General features: G+C 41.7%; 1 protein-coding gene across 2 annotated transcripts in view; it reads right to left on the bottom strand.

Annotated features, from left to right (window-relative positions):
* Positions 1-7,186, bottom strand: part of SNX7 (sorting nexin 7) — a 102,594-nt gene extending 95,408 nt beyond the window's left edge. Inside the window, exon 1 of one of the 2 annotated variants that reach the window (XM_008960545.4) lies at positions 6,825-7,186. In XM_008960545.4, the coding sequence (XP_008958793.2) occupies positions 6,825-7,070 (246 nt within the window). In that variant the 5' untranslated portion in view covers positions 7,071-7,186. Of the gene's footprint in view, positions 1-5,919; positions 6,037-6,824 lie in introns of those variants that run through there. The other variant, XM_063599864.1, reaches the window with a different exon arrangement.
* Positions 7,187-20,453: the final 13,267 nt, after the last annotated feature.

Here is a 20,453-nt window from a genome sequence, read left to right on the forward strand (position 1 = left end):
TGTAAACATTTAATCCTCCTAGATCATAGTAAGTCTTCATAAGGAGTTATTAAAAGAATTAACCCATCTCTTCCAAGCTAAATCACTTTTTGTTCTTCACCAGACTTTCTTCACAGGCCATGGTTAACAGAACATATCATCAGTGAAATCCCTTAGTGGATTCTCTTTCATGGATAGCAAATACGTGTGACAAAACTGTTGCTACTTCCTGTGCCAAAGGAAGACAGTGTTAATGGATCTAAGCCCTCTTTCTAAGCTCAGACCAGATTTCAGCTCCATCTTAACACAGTATTCCAAAGAATCGATAACAAGGCACTGGCATCTGAAGATGAGGCCTTACTCCTCTGCCATTTTTTGACATCAACTGTTAACTCTCCTTTTAAAATGCTGAGAGTGGAATGGATCTTCTGAAGTGGCATGGAGAGTTCAAATTTACATTAAAATTAATACCCTATATGACCTTGAAAATATGGTGTTTAAATTCAATATCATGTCATTTGTGTATACTGGTTTTTCAGTCACTGAAAACCACTAGGAATGTTTGCACATAAAATGGTCCTATACAAGGTCTCCCCAAACTTATTCTGAAGTTTCCTTGTTTTGGTTTTATTGTTGATCATATATGCTACCTCAAAAAGAGAAACTTAGAGCTTTTTCACCTTCTTTCTATTTCACCTACCTAGACTTCCTCCCCAAGGAGAAATATAAAAGAATACTTAACCTATAAGAGAGCTATAAGTGAAATTTTTTGCAAGAGAAATATAAGTAGTCCTGGATCAGCCCTATTTTGTTTTATTGTTTTTTTTGTTTGTTTGTTTTGGTTTTTTTTGTTTTTTTTTTTTTCCTAATCATCAAAATGGTAAGGCCCACTAAGACAAGATCAGGATGTAGGCCTTAGGGAAAGGGGAACATACATATTAGGGCATGTAATCGTCATTAGTATTTATCCTCATTTTACAGATGAAAAATCTGACGCATTGACATTAAGTTACTTGCCTTAGGCAATAATACTAGTAAGCAGTGCAGCCAGGATTTCAAATGCAGGCAATGTAGTTAGAGTCCCTACTCCTGGACCAGGTGTGGTGGCTCACACCTGCAATCCCAGCACTTTGGGAGGCCGAGGTGGGCAGATCACCTGAGGTCAGGAATTCGAGACCAGCCTGGACAACATGGCAAAACCCCATCTCTACTAAAAATACAAAAAAAAAAAAAAAATGCTGGGTGTGGCAGTGTGCACCTGTAGTCCCAGCTACTGGGGAGGCTGAGGTAGGAGGATAGCTTGAGCCTTGGGAGGTGGAGGTTGCAGTGAGCCAAAATCACGCCACTGCACTCTAGCCTGGGTGACAGAGTGAGACCTTGTCTCAAATAAAAAGAAAAGAGAGTTTCTACTCCTAACCACTAAGCTTATATCTTAATGGTATTTTTACTTACAATGACTAATGGAGCTTTCTTCAGAACTTCATATTTATCCCAATTAAATTCCATAGTCTACTTCTGAGTAAAATGTTCTAACTTATCAAAAGATTTGGAAGGCTGATTATGATATACAGACTATTAGCTATTGTTATAGTTACTACTGCTGTGTAACAAACCATCTGAAAACATAGTCATATAAAACGATTTTATTGCTTTAGATTTTATTATGCTCACTGGTTTACGCAGGAATTCAGGAAGCACACAGCAGAAATGGCTTGTCTCTCCTCCATTATACATGAGGGCTCAACTGAAAAGACTTGATGGCTGAGGGCACATGAATGCTGGAGGCTGAAATCATATAGACATCTTCACATGAAAGCCTGCCACTTAATGCTGGATAGTGCCAGGGACTTCGGCTAGGGCTGCTGACCAAGCATTTACATGTGGTTTCAATGTAACATGGGTTTCCTAACATGGAGGTTTTAGGTTGCATTTCTTACATGGTGCTCCAAAAAGCACAGTGTCCCACTGGACAACACGAAACCTACATTCCCTTTCATGATCTAGCCTGGGAAGTTGCACAGCATCACTTCCACCATATCCTATAGATCAAGGCAGTCATAATCCCACCCAAGTTCAAGGAAAGCAGCACTTATTCCATCTCTCCGTAAGAGAGTGGCAGGTCACATCATAGAAGAGCATATACAATGAGAGATACTGACACAGTCACCTTTATTGAAAGTAACTCTCCACATTGTTGTACTATGTCCTACGACCCCACCCATCTATTTTCTGTGCCCTAGGAGGCTGGCACCTATAGATGACATCACCTTAGCAAGATCACTCAAAGAGGAGTGCAAGCAGGAGATCCAAAGGCAGGAAGAGAGGAATTCAGGGAACATACCCCTTATTTCCTCCTGCTTTGGCACGTTTCCGGCAGTAGCTACCTCTCTCTGTAAATGCAGTTCCTGAAGAAGTGTCCCCATCTCCACAGCTCCAGGTCTGACTGGTTTCCAGCAATGCTATTTCCATATCTTGTCCCTTTAAAGCTAGGGATGCTAATAGCTTTTTCCCACTACAACTCTCTAAATGCCTCAGTATTCCTTGTTTGTTCACTAACTCTGCCAATAATTCCATAAATAGTCCCCGCATTCAACTCTCATTTAAATCATTGGAGAGAATTCTGATTTTTATCAGAGTGATGACTGATATAGGCACACAACAGAAACCAAATAGACTGTGCAGAGAATATATGTGAGAAATTAGTAAGCAGGACTTCCTAATCTTTTTCTAATTATTTGATAGAATAGATGAATAGTATAATTATGCCGCTCCATCACTATACTGAATTTCCAAATTGACAAAGAAAAAAATATATATATACATATAAAGATATGTATACATGTGTATGTTAGATGTCTCAACTTTATTCTTTCAGAAATAAACTTTTCAGCTGGGCACGGTGGCTCACGCCTGTAATCCCTGCACTTTGGGAGGCCGAGACGGGTGGATCACTTGAGGTCAGGAGTTTGAGACCAGCCTGGCCAACATGTTGAAACCCTGTCTCTACTAAAAATACAAAAAATTAGCCAGGCATGGTGGCGCATGCCTGTAATCCCAGCTACTCAGGAGGCTGAGGCAGGAGAATTGCTTGAACCCAGGAGGCAGAGGTTGCAGTGAGCTAAGATTGTGCCACTGCACTCCAACCTAGATAATAAGAGCAAAACTCCATCTCAAAAAATAAACAAATAAATAAATAACCTTTTCTGAAGAAATGAGTGATTTTTTTCAAAAGCCTTGCTCAATCATGTCATTATAACTCTGATTTACCATAAACACAATCTTAAGTCTTTCATTATTCTTATAAAACTTGTAGCTTCTATTGATCATGTTTTTTTCAAAGTGTGTATAAACAACATACTAAATAATTCATTTCATGGCTTTTTTGGAGATTGAAATGAAACCTACTGTTCGCTACCTTCCAGAACTTCCATTTTGCCCATTATTTTTAAAAACAATATTTACCTATCTCTAGTTTCAGGGAACCATTATTGCATTTCATGATTTCTCAAAGATGACTAGTGGTGATGAGGATGATTACACCTGTAAGTTCCCTGATTATCCTAGATGATATATATCTCACTTTATGATCCCGAATATCTTTAAAGAGGCCAATTAGAGCTATCATTTACTGAGTACCAGATAAGCATCTCAGTGCTTCATTGTGGCCTAATCACATACACTGTATCCACAGCTGTTTCTTTTATACAGTATTCAATAAAAATAAAGGCAATTTATTTTAATGTATTGTTTTTCCCCAAAGAGGAGGATTTTTTCCTTTAAACGTGAAGAAACTGGCCCTTTTTCTCCAGTTAAATTTTTTGGAAGCCTCATCTCATTGTGACCTAGTTCTAAAATAATTCTTAGGCTCTTGTTACCATTTGTGTATCTTTTTTATTTTTTTATTTTACTGTTTTTGTATGATTGGTTCTGTTCTCTTCCTTCTAACATCTATCCCCGTTCTTTTAAATCAATGTCCTCTGCATTCTCTTGAGGTCTGGCATCATTTTCTTCTCACTGGATTATAAGAAAATTCAGAACAACTTTGTTTTACTTTCCATCCCTCTTGATTTATATTGCCATGTAGAGTTTGTCACATCTTCCCACCTGGAGTATAAGATTGTGATAGCAAGAACTAAATCTTGTATTTCTTTTTTTTAAAGCATACTTAACACAAAATGTATATTTGCCATGTACTTGTAATACGTTGTGGAAAAAAAATAATAAGAAGTTGTTTTGTTTTTCTTTTGAGACAAGAGTCTCACTCCGTCACTCAGGTGGGAATGCAGTGGCGTGATCTCTCAGCCCACTGCAACCTCTGCATCCCGGGTTCAAGAGATTCTCCTGCCTCAGCTTCCCGGTTAGCTAGGATTAAAGGCTCCCACCACCACACCCGGCTAATTTTTATATTTTTAGTAAAGATGGGGTTTCACTATGTTGGCCAGGCTGGTTGTGAACTCCTGACTTCAAGTGATCCGCTAGCCTCAGCCTCCCAAAGTGCTGGGGAAATTCATACTCTTTAAAAAGCTTCTGGAAGAGTATACCAGACACATATTCACAAATAATCTAAGAGAATAAGGGGACTATAAAGGTGAATGTAAATTAAATATGTAGTTTGCCAATCTCAAATTACTAAAAGGGAAGGACAGTTTGCTTCATAAGTAATTGTGAGATTCCATCCTAGGATAGGCTGAACAGCAGTGGTGTTTGTTTTATAGAGGAGCAGGCAAGGAAGGTAGTGGAAAGGGAAGGCCACGTGGAGCAGGCTTTCTTAAATTTGCTTAACTACAGATAACGGTTGAGAAATTCAACTTACTGAAATGGATGAAAGTGGCTAATTTTAAACTTTTCCAACTACTCTTGTTGGATTTTCACTAATATTATATCTTTGCCTTAATCTACGTGGGCAGTTTCTACAGAAGTTGTTCTTAACTTTTTCTAAGCATCCAACACGCGCAGTTAACACTAACAAGCAGGGTGGACCCAGGTGTACGGGCTTTTAGAGTTTGGAAGGTCCCCTTTTAAAAGAATACAAAATTAGGTGGAAAAACACATTATTCAGAATGAGAAAAGAAATCTCAATAAATGATTGGAGCCATGGAGATCTAGATTCCTTAGTCTGAGAGAGCTTTAGGCAATTCACCAGAAATGCTTATTTAGAAATGCTTCTGGTCGGGACCTGTCATTTCCTTCCCACCTAGAACATCTGCAACTCCAGCAACCCCCAACACGCCCAGAGGTCTAAGCAAACGAATAGCGCTGAAGCTTCAATTTCATTAGCTTCACCTTGGATCTGCCTCTGACAAGAGGACCTCACTTAAACATTGATTCTTAAGAGTCAGCTAGAACACCTAGAATCTGGGGAAAGAGAAACCACTTGACAAGTTTAAAACAATCCGAGTCACTGTGGCTCAAGCCTGTAATCCCAAACCCTTTGGGTGCTGGAGGTGGTAGAATCCCTTGAGGCCAGATGGGTCCAGCCCCGACAAAAAAAAAAAAAAAAAAAACAGAAAGAAACCCCGATGATTCTGATACACTATTGCTATTTCCAACATCCCATCCCAAAGTTTCACAATGCATAACCACAGACTAATATTCCTTATCCAAACAGCAATGTAAAGAAGGAAAGAAAGTAAATAACCAACTGGCCAACTGTCGTTGATCTGAACATTAAGTATGTGTGGAATATAAAAAGGCAGAGTTTACAACTAAACATAAAATAATTCCATTGTTTTACTACTTAACAGAAAAGTCAAGAGCACAAAACTGTGATAGTCTGTTTAAATATTCGGAATACAAACCTGGGCCTATCATTCCATTTAAACCGAAGTAGAAATAAGTTTTATATACTCCTCTTTGGAGTCAGAGTATGCATGGTCACTTCCTAACTTTGGTTTGCTCTCCCAGAGTAAATGCGGTGGTTAAGTAGGTCGTTTGCTTTACCTAATATCTCCAGGTAACGTTAAAATGAACAGGCTTCTTAGTAATGAATACAGCGTTGTGATCTGAACTCAGGTCTTCTCTCAGCAGCAACTTGAGAAACTGGAGTGACATTCAACCTCCCTGCAAGAAAGGTATTTTTCTTTTCTAAAACCCTTTAAGAAATTACAACCACCAGTCTACACGTACCAAAAGTCTACCACTAGCCCCCACAAGTCAATTTCCCTCCAACAGTAAAATAAGCAAATAAGAGCCTTTGGTCCTAAATTTCCCGGGGGCAAGGAAAAACGAAAGCACTGGCTGTGGGTTGGGTGGCAGTAGCTGACCATCTGAAAAATCCTTAGCGCCTCAGCGGAGGACCTTCCTGTTAGAAACAACCGTTTTCTCCTGTTCAGGGAGATTTCCTAGAACCTATTCCCACAGGACCCGAGACTCACCCAAGTCTCAAATCCACAAGCAACAACACTAAATTAAGAATAATTTCTCTAAACTTGGCTGCTCTCCCAGAGTTCAGGGCTGGCCTCGCCCGAAAAGCAGCTGGCGGGAGCGGTTTTGAGCCACCAGCCTCCCAGGTTCGGGAGCTGCCGCGAGGAAGATGTCTGTGTCAGAGAAGCAGAAAGGGAAAACAAATCACAACTTTGCAGACTCCACTAAGCCACAGCCCCGCCGAACGGAAGGTCAAAGTGCGGAGGAGGGAGCGGCTGAGGTTTGAGGCCCCGAGGCGACGCGGCCCCGGGTGCGGCCAGAGCTGGCAGGCGGGGTCCAGCAGCCCGGGGGACCTCACCCGTCCCCAGCTCAGAGCCACCGCCCCGGGAGGGCAAGCGCGCCAGAGGCAGCCGTCGGCGCAATGCTGGCAACTCCCGGAGTTGCCTTGGAAGTTTCCCGGGACTCGCCGCCGCCGCCCTCACCTTGCTGAACACCTCCAGGTCGTCCTCGTCCTCGTCCAGATCCAGCACCTCCGCCTGCAGCACGGCGGAAGAGCCGCTGCTGCCCGGAAAGGGGGCGCCGCCCCCCGGGCTCTCCCCGTCGGCGCCCCCGGCCGGGAGGCCCGAGGAGGGCGCCTGCGATGCCCGGCGCTCGCCCTCCATCCCGAGAGTGCGCGCCCGGCCGGCCGCCACCGCCGCCGCCAGCCCGGCTCCCCCGAGCGTGCCCATTGGCTCCCACGTCTCCTGCACCTCCCCGGCCAGCCCCGCTCCAGCCCCTCGCCCGCTGCGCAGACGCGGAACTGCCGGGACCAGCGCTGGCCCGGGCCGGGCGCATCCCCACCTGGCCTGGGGCGGGCTGGAGGGGCGGAACTGGGACTCTCGGACTCCGGCTACGTTGGAGAAAGGGTTGGCTGTACCCTGGAGAAGAGGAGAGACTCAAAGGTAGGAGGTGGGCGTCCTCGCATTGACCCAATCGGGGGCCACCGAGTGACGGTTGCCGCAGTGGCGGGGTCTGGGAAGAAGCCACGAAGCGAACCGTCCACTTCGCGGGATCCACAGCGAGGCTGGAAGGCACCCGACCCAGCCTTGCCAAGAGAAAAAGAAAAAACAGCAATAACAGTACTGTATTTCCTGTATTCAGTGGTTGCCTTTCTTCTTGGTTGTGATTTTCGAGCTAATGTAAAAATAAAGACATGAAAACTTACCGTTTTGTTAATTGATTTTTGACCCAGTGACTGGCCTGTGCGGTCATTTCACTGTCGAGCCAGGAAAGCTGAGTTTTACAAACTATTTTCAGCCACTTTCAAATGCATCTTTACTCCTGGACGTCTTCCTGAAGTTAATGAGCAGAATGTTACCAAGACCCAAGGACAACTAGCAAGTCTGGAAAATTGCCACCGAGAAATAATCTTCAGTCCTTGCATTGCCAAGGCAAAGCTTTAATTATTTAACTGCTTATTCTTCAAAAACAAAACTAAGTTCCAAAACTAATGGAAAATTTTGCCCACGTTGATATATTTTTTAATTTATCTTCAGGTTTTATTTACTTCCGTCAGCCCCACCTCTTTTCTGTAGGCCCATTTAAAAATTTTTAAATACATTAAGCTCTATGTAAGAATTCCTTATTTGGGGAAATAGAGAATATCTTTATTTCTGATTAGAGGCAAGGCCTTAATAATATATTATTTCCTAATCATTCAAATGTATTCCCATTGATTTCAGACGTGCACCCACCCTTCAGTCAGGTTGGTCACTGCCCCATGAGTATCCACATTTGTTCCTGTGCTTGATGATTTCTGTACTTTAAATGCCATCTCCTGCCCATCCTTCAGAAATTAAATATAGTCCCATCTCTTTCAGAAAGACTTTCTAAATGACAGTCTGTTCTCAATTTAGCATTTAATTTTATTCCATCTTGCAGATTGTATTTGTTTCATGTACAAGTTTTCCATTCCTTAGTAAATGATAACATTTTCAGGTTGGGGATCCTGATATGTATTAACCACAGTATCAGATGTACTCTCAAAATGCTCTCTGCTAATTTCTGTAAATAATATAAGTTATTAAAAGACTATTTTTTCCTTGATAAGCTTATTCTGACTAGTAAGGAAGATTCAAGGTTTTCTAATTGCAATCTGAACCAGGAAATTCTTAATAATGCTGTAACTCACAGAATTGCTAGAAACCATAGAGAATGGGCTCAGAAAATGGGCAGAATAAAGCAAGGCTGCACAGCTTGGATTATAGCCAAAAGCCAGGCCACAGAACCAGTGGTACAGACATTGCTGCTACCATTGCCTGATACTGGATGCCACACCATCTTCACCAGTGTCAATATTGTCATTAACACTGATGTTACTGGACTCCAGTTGCTTTCCCTGGCAGCAGTACCACAGCTACCTCTGAGAACTTCCCTGCTATTACTGCCACAAAAATGTCTCCATCACCCTGTTTCTCTGTTTTGATTTTTCTAGTATTAAAACCCTGGAGAGTATGTGTGCTTGGCCAATCTGGCCAAGTTTCATGGAAATTCCTAAGGCAAAGAATTTTCTAAACATAGAAAGGCCATATTGATGCTTGTCAACCAAAAAGAAGAAAAATAGGAAGAGGGGTAGGATGAGGAAGAAGAGTAGGGAAAACCTGACTATAATTTGCCCCTTTGGCTGTCCAATTAATATTACCTTTCTTCACATACTCCCCCTACCTCCATGCTTTGAGCACCTGAGCATGCAGTTCACAGCCCCTCAAAGGGAGATAATCCCAAACCTACTCATTATTAGTACAACTCCAAAGCAGTATGTCTATTCCTCCTGTAGTCTCAGCTTCCTATTAAGTGGGACTATCACTGGGTTTTTTTGTTTGTTTGTTTGTTTGTTTTTGAGACAGAGTCTCACTCCCTCGCCCAGGCTAGAGTGCAGTGGCGTGATCTCTGCTCACTGCAACCTCCGCCTCCCGGGTTCAAGCGATTCTCCTGCCTCAGCCACCTGAGTAGGTGGGACTACAGGCGTGCGCCACCACGCCCAGCTAATTTTTTGTATTTTTAGTAGAGACGGGGTTTCACCATGTTGGCCAGAATGGTCTCGATCTCTTGACTGCATGATCCACCCGCCTCGGCCTCCCAAAGTGCTGGGATTACAGGCTTAAGCCACCATGCCCAGCCTATCACTAGGTTTTTTAATGGAAGAATTCTTACTTGGGTACTAAAGCCTTTAAACCAGCATAGTCCAAAACTTGGAGTGCAAGTATAATATTAAGAGCAGCCCTACCCACTCCTGTCCTGTTTAAGAGAAATAATATCATACATTAATTTATGGTTTCATGAATATACATCTTGTCAAAAAGCTTTCTCTCCCTTATACTTTCCAGATGGGATCTCTTCAGACCATAACTCGATCTTTAATATTCCATTCCACCATCTATGAAGTCTGCTGTTTCTAGTAATGGGTTTTGTGATGAGACAAGTTACCCCATGGGCATTGCCCAAAGGCTTTACTTCTTTTGCTAGAAAGTGATTTAACTAGTTAGAAAAAAATATAATGTGCAAAATCTACTGAGGAATAGACCAGTCAATAAGTTCATGGACGAGCGTGTTGAGGGAAATCTGATGAGCAGAAAAAGCAAAGCCAATTTGACTTTTCCACTAAAGACAAATCATGGCATCCTCCAGTGTGGCAGGGTAAGGGTCCTGCATAGTTGCTGTGGCAAGCTGAGTGCTGAGCAATGGAAGCAGCCAATTATCCTTTAGTGAGAGGAAATCCTTATTTTTGAGCCAATGCATAGCATAAATCCCTGCCACCATGGCCACTTGGTATGTGAAGCCATAGAACAAGCACTGGAGTTTCTAGAAAAGCAGTAAGATTAACATCCACAGGAGAATAAGCATTATTGTCAAACTTATTTCTGATGACATAAATTCATCAAATGAAAAGGCTTTTTTGGAGAGCATTGTTGTGGGCTACATACAAATATGCTTTTATTCTGGGGCCATTCCAAGAAACTCACCTACATACATTTTCTCAAACCTTCTTGACCCCGAGATCCTACCTTGTTTCTTCTAAGTCTCATCAAGTCAAACCTCTAGCCTTTGTCCTGGAAAGAGCATAGAATCCTCATTCTAACTCCCCTTTGAAGCATAGTGGGCACTGTTCTATACCAAGAGGAGGATTTCCCTTGTCCACTGCCCTTTTGCACTGCAATAACTACTAACTGATTCCCGCAAATGATAAAGATCCATCTGTAAACCAGATTTGGAGTTTTTACCTCTTAGTTAACTGTTCAGATAAAACTCCCTATGAGATCATAGGGGTAGACCTGCTGAGAGTAAAAGCCAAATGCTCATGCAATGTATGCTTATAGGACCACTTTCAAATATTACATTTCCACATGAGCATGGCTTGCTGAACTAAGGCTGGATCAATTTTAGGATTTTTTTCATTATAGTACCCATTTCATGAGGAGCTGCTTGGATCACATAGTCACCTGATGTCACATGCTTATGTATCTAGTTGATATTGTTTGGCTATTTGTCCCCTCCTAAAGTTATGTTGAAGTGTGATCCCAAATGTTGGAGGTGGGGCCTAATGGGAGATGTTTGGGTCATGGGGGAGGATCTCTCATGAATGGCTTGGTGCCCTCCCTGTGGTAGTGAGTGAGTTCTTGCTCTATTAGTTCACACAAGAAATGATTGTTTAAAAAAAAGAGCATAGCATCTATCTCTCTCTCTCTCACTCTGACTCTTTTTCTGAGTCTCTCTCTCTCGCTCACTCCCTCTCTTGTCCTATGACATGCCTGTCTGTGCCCCCTTTGCCTTCTGCCATGAGTGTAAGCTTCCTGAGGCCTCAGCAGAAGCCAAGAAAATGCTGATGCCATGCTTGTACAGGCTTCAGAACTGTGAGCTAAATTAATCTCTCTTCTTTATAAATTACCCAGCCTCAGGTATTCCTTCATAGCAATACAAAACAGACTAACGCACTCATCTTCGCCAAAACCTGGTAACAAGCCAATGGCTGGTTTCTTAAATCTATCAGAGAGAGCACATTTTGATCTAAAACATTAGTCTTTTTGATTTTCTGTCAGAACTTGTCACAGGCCCCACAGAGTATCCTTATTCTCTACAGGCTCATCAGTAATATTAACAGTGAAAGGTAGGCCGGGCGTGGTGGCTCACGCCTGTAATCCCAGCACTTTGGGAGGCTGAGGCTGGCAGATCACGAGGTCAGGAGATCGAGATCATCCTGGCTAACACGGTGAAACCCTGTCTCAACTAAAAAAAAAAAAGAAAAAGAAAGAAAAAATTAGCCAGGCGTGGTGGCGGGCGCCTGTAGTCCCAGTTACTCAGGAGGCTGAGGCAGGAGAATGGTGTGAACCCGGGAGGCGGAGCTTGCAGTGAGCCGATATCGTGCCACTGCACTCCAGCCTGGGCAACAGAGCGAGACTCTGTCTCAAAAAAACAAAAAACAAAACAAAACAAAACAAAAAACAGTGAAAGGTAGTGAATGTCTACTTGAGTCAGACACTCTTATAAGTGCTTTATGCATGGGCACTCATTTAATCTTCACAAACACATTAGGATGTAAATGCTATTATTACCATCCCCATTTTACAGATGAGGAGACTGATGAACAGAGTTTAGTAATTTACCCAAGGTAAGTAATAAGTGGGAAATAATTTACTCCTCACTGAAAAGAATGTTACATAATGTTGTCTTTAAAAATAGAAAAGAGGCCAAATACGGTGGCTCATGCCTGTAATCCTAGCACTTTGGGAGGTTGAAGCAGAAGGATAACTTGAGTAACTTGAGGCCAGGAATTCGAGACCAGCCTGGGCAACATAAGGAGACCCCATTGCTTCAAAAAAAAAAACAAAACAAAACAAACTTTTTTTTTTTTTAATTAGCTGTTTTAAATTTTTTTTTAAATTAGTGGTGCATGCCCGTAGTCTCAGCTACTAGGGAGGCTGGGGTGTGAGAATCTTTTGAGCTCAGGAGTTTGAGGCTTTCCTGAACTATGATTGTGTTACTGCACTCCGGACCGGTGACAGAGTAAGACTCTAAAGAAAAATAAAATATAAAGGAGGATTTATAAGGATATTCAGGGATTCTCAGCTCTTGGAATTTAGCAGAACAGATAATTCTAAAATTCTTCCACTACCAATTCTGAAGAACTGTAACAAGAATCTTTAAATTCATGGTTGAATTTGCAAAAAAGTAATTAAGGAGACAAGAAACAAAGTAACCTTATGTCAGAGAATGAAATTTGTAAATATCTGGGCTGCTAGTCCGCCTGTCCCCAGGGTGGAATGTGTAGGATTGGTCTCAATAATCTAAAGGTTTGTGTTTGAACTATCATAGGAATAAGGGAAATATAAACTTATAAGAGATTCAGTCAATAACAATACTCTTTTGGATCAGCCTGGGCTCCACGTAGGAAAGATATCTGCCTGAAAATCTTACTCATGGTTTGGGAAGTCACAGTTCAAAATATTAAAAGTGTTCTTGAGTTAGTGATATAACTGGGGTCTCTGGCATAATCAAATAAAAAGATCTCTTTCTCAACTCACTCTCGACAGTTTCAACAGATAAAACTATACTGCAGATGAGATCATAATACATAATTTAAAGCATTTGAGGAAACTATCATGGATCAGAAGCATCATATAAAACTTTTAGGAGTAGAGCCTCAAAGAACTTTAAATAAACAATATACAAAATATAAATTATTAAATAAAAGAATAACTACAACAGACTATAAAAAGAACCAAAAAGTCTAGAAATGAAAAGTATAGTCAGTGTGCTGATTGTTAATTCTTTGCCTCTCTGCTCCAAATGGACTCTCATTGCCTGCTCTGTGATAGTGGAGATGAGCCTTATAGATATTTCTCCTTTGCCACCTGTCAAGATGTTAAACATTGTCAGTAGAGGATCTGGAGGGATACTGCAGAAGGAAAGGTTTTTCCTCTTCCTGTTTCTGGTGTGCTCTCTTACCAGTGTCCTGCAGAGAGCTCTTTTTCTCCACTGTTCAATGTGAGGTTCCTGTAGGGCAAAATTTTTTATGATATTTGACTCACTATCAAACTCACACAGCTGTATTGGCATAGTCCCAGATATTGTGGGCCTGCCCCCAGCCCAGGTTGCTGCACCCCCTTCCCTCTTCTTAGTCCCAGGCATGGACACACACCAGGACACTGTAGTCCAGCCATTCCCTGACGTCTGTCAAGCACAGCAGCCCAGAGCTGACCCAGTGCACTAGACTCCTGAAGAGGAGGACTTTGTGAGACTCCTGAGTCTGATAGTTTCCAACAGGCAGCAGCTTCTTCTGGCATCTAACAAGCTCTGAGGCTCAACACCTACCAGAGGGTAGATTTCCATTGAGTCCTACCATGAGGTACTTCATTGACTTCTCCAACATTCAGGAAGCTAAGGTGGAGCTAAGGTGGTGACATCTGGATCTCACTCCTAGCAAGAAAGGGCTTGTCCGTGGGTACTTAGCACTATGGGTAGTGGTCACATTTTATATTTGTGTACTTTTAGAATTATTTTGACTCTCATTAGCCAATTCTTCATCACTCCAATTCCCTGTTAATAATGCTTTATATAAAAGTTTGCCTCCTCAAATGACTGTGTGATTTTTATTGCCTGACTGGACCTGGAACAATACAGAATTGCTACCAGGAATGGTCCCAGAAGATAGACCTGCAAAAATGGCATTTTGGGAATCTCCTTACAACGAGGTGACTGAGGAAGAAAAACCTTGAGCCTGGCATAGAGATAGGTCTTCACAATATGCTAGCACCATCTGAAAAGAGCAGCTGCAGCACTGCAGCCCCACTCAAGGTTAAACCTGAAGGGCAGTGGTGAAGGAACATTGTCCCATTGACCAGAACTTCAAGTGTGACATTTGGTCATCTATATGTCTGGAGAGAGAGATGACTGGAAATACAGGTTCATATAATGCATGGGTAGTCGCAGATAGTTTAGTTGGATTGTCAAGGACTTGGAAGGAACAGTTTTAGATGATTAGTCAAAAGGGAGCTTACAGAAGAAGTATGTGAGTTGACTTTTCAGAATGGCCACAGATTAAAATATTTGTGAATGTGCAATGCCCACCAGAGGGCCACTACTGCAGAGGTAGCTTTAAGTGGATAGAATTATGCACTCCAGGATGTCAGTCAACCTTTCTCCCTAGCCATTATATTCTTTGTTTAATCTGTCCACGAACTAAGTGGCTATAGTGGCAGGGATGGAGTCTACGCATGGACTCAATAACATGAACATCCCTTTACCAAGGCTGATCTGGCTAATGTAACCATTGAATACCTGATCTGCCAACAGCACAAACCAACACTGAGCCCTCAATATGGCACCATTCCTGGGATATAGGGGCCAAGCCAGCCAACTGGCAGTGGGTTGATTATGTTGGATCTCTGCCCTCATGAAGTAGGTAGAGATTCATCCTCACTGAAATGAACACAATCTGGATATAAATATACCTTCCCTGCCATTAGTGTTTCTTCCAGCACCACTATTTATGGATTCACAGAATGTCTTATTCACCACCATGGCATTCTGTAGAGCATCACATCTGATCAAGGAACTCACTTCATGGTGAAAGAAGTCATCGTGGGCTCATGCACATAAAATCAACTGTTCTTACTATATATTTCATAGGTTGGAAGTAGCTGGCTTGACTGAAAGGTGGATTGGCATACTGTAGACTCAGTTATGCTGCCATTTTGGAGGCAACATCCTGAAATAATGGGGTTCTATCTTAGAGGATGCAATGTACACTTTGCATCATAGTCCATTATATAGTGTGGTCTCTCCCATAGGTAGAACACATGGGACCAGGAATCAAGGAGTGGAAGTAGGAGTGACTCTTCTTGCTGTTACGCCTAATAATCCACTTGCAGAATTTTTGCTTTCCATCCTACCCCTTCTGGCCCAGAAGTAACTCATGTTTCTTTTGCTTGTGACTCATTGGCCAGAAATGATTGTGCAGCTCCACTCAACCTAAAGGGGGTCATGAAGTACAATCATACCCTGTGCTCAGTAGTCAGAGGTCAAAAATACTTGAATAGCACAAATGACAGTTACAACCTAAAAGCACTTAATTCTAGGTGATTAAAATGAGGTATAGCTAATCTGATGGAGAGGCTATAACCCTAAGCCTGTGATTAACACCCAATTATTCTGCAAATGGACAGATCTTTACATGAAACTCCTTACTGGCTTAGAGAACTCAGGCATGTATTTTAAATTATTAGCTTCAATTTTCCCATCAACAAAGTAGAGATAATTGAAATATATATTCAAAGGTTATGAGAATCAAAGAAACTAATATATGTGAAATCATTTGTGAACTAAAGACCTATATCAATTTTAATTGTGTTATTACTATTACTGTTAATATTATTAATTTCAGTTGTAGCATATGGTTGCCAAATTTGACCCATAATTTCATTTGGACTCTCTAGCAATAATATTTGGGTTAGTTCTTGTAATGTAACATAATGCTTTGTAGCTTTGACTAGAATATGTGTTTTGTAAAAAGGTTTTCCTTACTATTATGGGAAACTGGCAATTTCAAGTCTTCTGTCATTTACTGTAACAAATAAATAAATGTGTTAGAATAATAAGGTAACATGATTTTAAACATCTTTAGACTAGCAAAACCCAAAGGATATGGAATATGCATGTAATTCCGTGACCTATTATGGCCTGCTTTTCTCTTAAACTGGATACAATAATCCTACTACCAAAGAAAGGAATCTAGGAATGATTTTCTTTAAAAACAAAAAGCAAATTTATTATTTAACAAAACTGAAAATACAGAGTAGGTCAAACTCTAAGCACAGTGAGATAATTGTTCAGTAAATATATATTATCTAATTAATTCTATAAATGAACTAATTTAAATATGGCTTAATATTGCCAAGCTTTTTTCTAAAGTGTTGATGTTTTTAACTTAAAATGAACATTTAGCTGTTTTTGAAAGCTTCTCAGATTCACTGTACTCAGCTTCCATGGACAGACTCACAGGACAGATCATTGCTATCACAGAATTTCATTTAAGTGGTACCAGTATAATGAAAATTTATCTGCTGTTCATTTCATTACTATAACAAGAGTTCCTTTGAATGTATTTCCTTTAACAAAACTTTAGAAAAAAATTGTTTTAATAAATCATATACATTTGTTGATGGCCTTAAGTGAAGGTGTTTTAGAATATAGAGGAACCATATCTTAAAAGCAAGACTCTGACATTTATTTTCTTTTTCTTTTTTTAAAATAAGACTTATTTATATATAATTCACATAGCATACAATTCACTTAAAGCATACAAGTCAATGGTTTTGAGTATAACCACAGAGTTGTACAATCATCACCAAAATCAATTATACAACATTTTCATCAAAACCCCAAAAAGAAGCTCTACACTCACTAGCAGTCACTCCTATTTGTCCCCAGTCCCAGCCCCTGGAACTGCAAGCCTACTTTTTATCTCTATACATTTGTCTATTCTTCACATTTCATATCAGTGGAATCATATAATTGTTGTCTTTTGTGGCTGGTTTCTTTTATTTAGCATAATGTTTTCAAGGTTTATCCATGCTGTAGCACACATCAGTACTTCATCCTTTTTATCACGAAATAATATATCTTGTTGTATGGATATACCACATTTTATTTATATTTTCATCAGCTAATAGACATTTACGTTGTTTCCACTTTTTGGTTATTATTAATAATGTTGCTATGAATAATTCATGCAAGTTTTTGTATGGACAGCTATTTTCATTTCCCATGGGTACATTAGGAGTAGAATTGCTAGGTCATATTGATGACAGCAACGACCCACCTGGAGCAGTTGCTGCAAAGACACTGGCTGCAGCTGGGAAGGCACTACTGGGGATGTGCACTCCACAGGCCAGCCAGAGCCAAGAACAGGCAGAAGCCCCACCCCTTTCTGAGTTGGAGGGGTGGGAGCCCCGCCTCCCTGGGCAAGCTGGAAGTCCCTCTGCCCTGGCAGACTCAGAAATGCCTGCTCCCACTGCCCAGCCTCTCCCGCCTCCCAGTGCCATTCCAATTTAGGTACAAAGTTGAGGCCAAGCTTGGGCCCTGTCCTGGCCCAGCTGGGTGTGCGTGCACTCAGGGAAGTGCTGGCATGCCGGGGCCATGCTGCCTTGGCCCCCTCTCTGGACTTTGGGTGGCAATGAGCACTGGTGGGAGGCTGAAGGGGAGCTGAGGGTGGCTCAGTGTGGGCCTGCAGGCGCCCCTCAGCACGAACATCCTGGGTGCCAGGGACATTAGGTTGATGGCAGTGGGAGGCAGACAGGCTCCTGGGCAGAAAGGAGTGGGTCCCTGGTAATGCCCCACCTTCAGGCCTGGGACAGCCTGAAGCCCGAGGGCCAGGCTGCCAGTTCCATGGACCAACATGAGAACTCATGGTGCTTTTTCCCAGCCACACATGGCTGCCCTCAGAGCAATCAGCATGTACTTCCTCCCACCTGAAGCCCACAAAAATCCCTGACTCAGCCAGACTCGGGAAGACGTCAGGATGAACTGCCTGCAGAGAGGAGCTACCCACTGTTGAGTTTCCTGTAGCTGAGAGCTGAGCAGACATTGAGATGACCTGCCTGTGGATAGGAGCTACCCACTCCAGGTATCTTCTCCACTGAGAGCTACACACTGGACAAGACAATCTGCCTGCCGATAGGAGCTACCCACTCTCGTTCGCCTCTCCACTGAGAGCTACACTCGTCGGGATGACCTACCTGTGGAAAGAAGCTACACACTTCCGGTCTCCTAAGAGCTGTACTGTTGCTCAGTAAAGCACCTCATCACCTTACTGACCCTCCAGTTGTCTGTGTACCTCATTCTTCCTGGATGTGGGACAAGAACATAGGACCCACCAAACGGCAGGACTGAAAGAGTTGTAACACAAACAGGGCTGAAACTTGCCCCTTGCTTACCACATTGCGGGTGACAAGAAAGAGAGAAGAGAGGAGGAGAGAAGAGCTGCAGCCCTTTGAGGGCCCAGACCTAGGATCTCCCTGAGCCAGGTCTCTGACACTCTCTTTGAGGCTCTGCAGTTTCTGGCATCTCCAAGCTTCCGTGCACCACCATGTTCCCTGGTGCCAGCAGTGGAACCCACTTGCAGTACACCTGGTCCAGCCTCAGGATCACAGGGAGCTGACACCTGTGCCTGTACCTGGAGCTGCTTGCCCCACCACAGCCAGTGTGTCTGGACCCCACATTTGCTCATTCATGCACTCCTCACCACTCCACACTTCGTTCATCCTTGACAGGCATGGGATTTGGGCCAATAGTGCAAACTGAGTGCAGCCTGCCAGGCCAAATGGGAAGAATGAGCCCAGTGATCTCCAGCAAAACTCTGGCAAAGGCCACCACTAGCCACCAAGGTTTCCAGCTGGCAAAGCAACACCCCAAGGATCCTGTCACAATGTCATAACTCTGTGTTTAACCTTTAGAGCAATTATCCGATTGATTTTTCAAGCAGCCATACCATTTTACGTTCCCACCAACAGTGTATGAGGATTCCAATTTCCTCACACTTTTGATATTACTTGGTATTTTCCTTTTGGTTATAGCCATTCTAGTGGATGTGAAGTGATATGTCATTGTGATTTTAATTTGCATTCTCTGATGTTTAATGATATTGAGCGTCTTTTCATATGACTATTGGCCATTTGTTAATCTTCTCAGTAACGTATCTATTCATATCCTTTCTCCAATTTTTAAATTTGGCCATTTGTCTTTATTATAGTGATATAAGAGTTCCTTAGAATTATAGATGAAGTCTCTTATGACTTATGTTTTATATACTTTCTCACATTTCTTATATTTTCTCACATCCTATGAGTTGTCTTTTCACTTTCTTGTTGACATCCTTTAAAGTAAAAAAAGTTTTTAATTTTGATGATGTTCAATTTATTTATTTTTACTCTTGTTCTTTTAGTGTCATGTGTAAGAAAGTTTTGCCTTAATTCTAGATCATTGCTATGGTCTGAGTGTTAGTGCCTCCCAAAGTTGATATGTTGAAATCCTGACTCCCAGGGTGATGAGATAATTATAGCAGAGTACTCAAGAATGGAATTAGTGTGTTTATAAAAGAGAAAAGAGACCCCAGGAAGCTAGTCTCTTCTGACGTGATGTTATAGTAAAAGGATAACTGTCCATGAACCTGTAAGACCCTCACCAGACACTGAGTTTGCCAGCACCTTAATCTTGGATTTTCCAGGCTCCAAAAGGAAATCATTAAATTTTCTGGAAACTTTAAAATAACTTTCTGTTTATTTGTAACTACCCCATTGTGGTATTTTGGTATAGCAGTTCAAATGGACTAAAACAGAAAATTGGTACTGAGAAGTGGGGGTGCTCCTGTAACAAATACCTAAAAATATGGAAGCAGCTTTGGAACTAGGTAATGGGTATAGGCTTGGAGCATTTTGAGGTACATTCTAGAAAAAGACTGTATTGCGGTGAATAGAACATTAAAGAAAATTTTGATGAAGAAATAGAAGAAGAAGAAGAGGGGTGTAGAGAGAACCTCAGTCTTCTTAGAGAACATCTAAGTGGTCATGAACATAATGTTGATAGAAATATAGATAGCAGAGGCCATTCTGATGAGGTCTCAGACAGAGCGGAATATAATATTGGACAACTGGGAAAAGGCCATCCTTATTATAAAGTGACAAAGAACTTGGCTTAATTATGTTTATGTCCTAATCATGTGTGGAAGATAGAACTTTGAGCAATAAAATTGGATATTTGGCTGTGATAATTTCTAAGCAAAGCATTTAAGGAGCAGCATGGTTGGACTTTTTAATTGAGTGCTTATAGTAAAATGCAAGAAGGGAGATGACTTAATAATGAAATCGTTAATCAAAATGGAAGCAAAATGTAAAAATTTGGAAAATTATCAGCCTATCCATACTGGAGAAAATGAGAAAGCTTTTTGGGAAAGAATACAAATGATGTGACCAAACTTAATGAGTTTATTATGGATCAACCATCCCATCAAAAGCTACGTGATATTCTTGTAGACAATGGGGAGATTTGTCAATCGTCTAAACAGAAGCCAGGACATACTA

This window comes from Pan paniscus, chromosome 1, assembly GCF_029289425.2.
Source record: "Pan paniscus chromosome 1, NHGRI_mPanPan1-v2.0_pri, whole genome shotgun sequence".
NCBI classification, from domain to species: domain Eukaryota; kingdom Metazoa; phylum Chordata; class Mammalia; order Primates; family Hominidae; genus Pan; species Pan paniscus.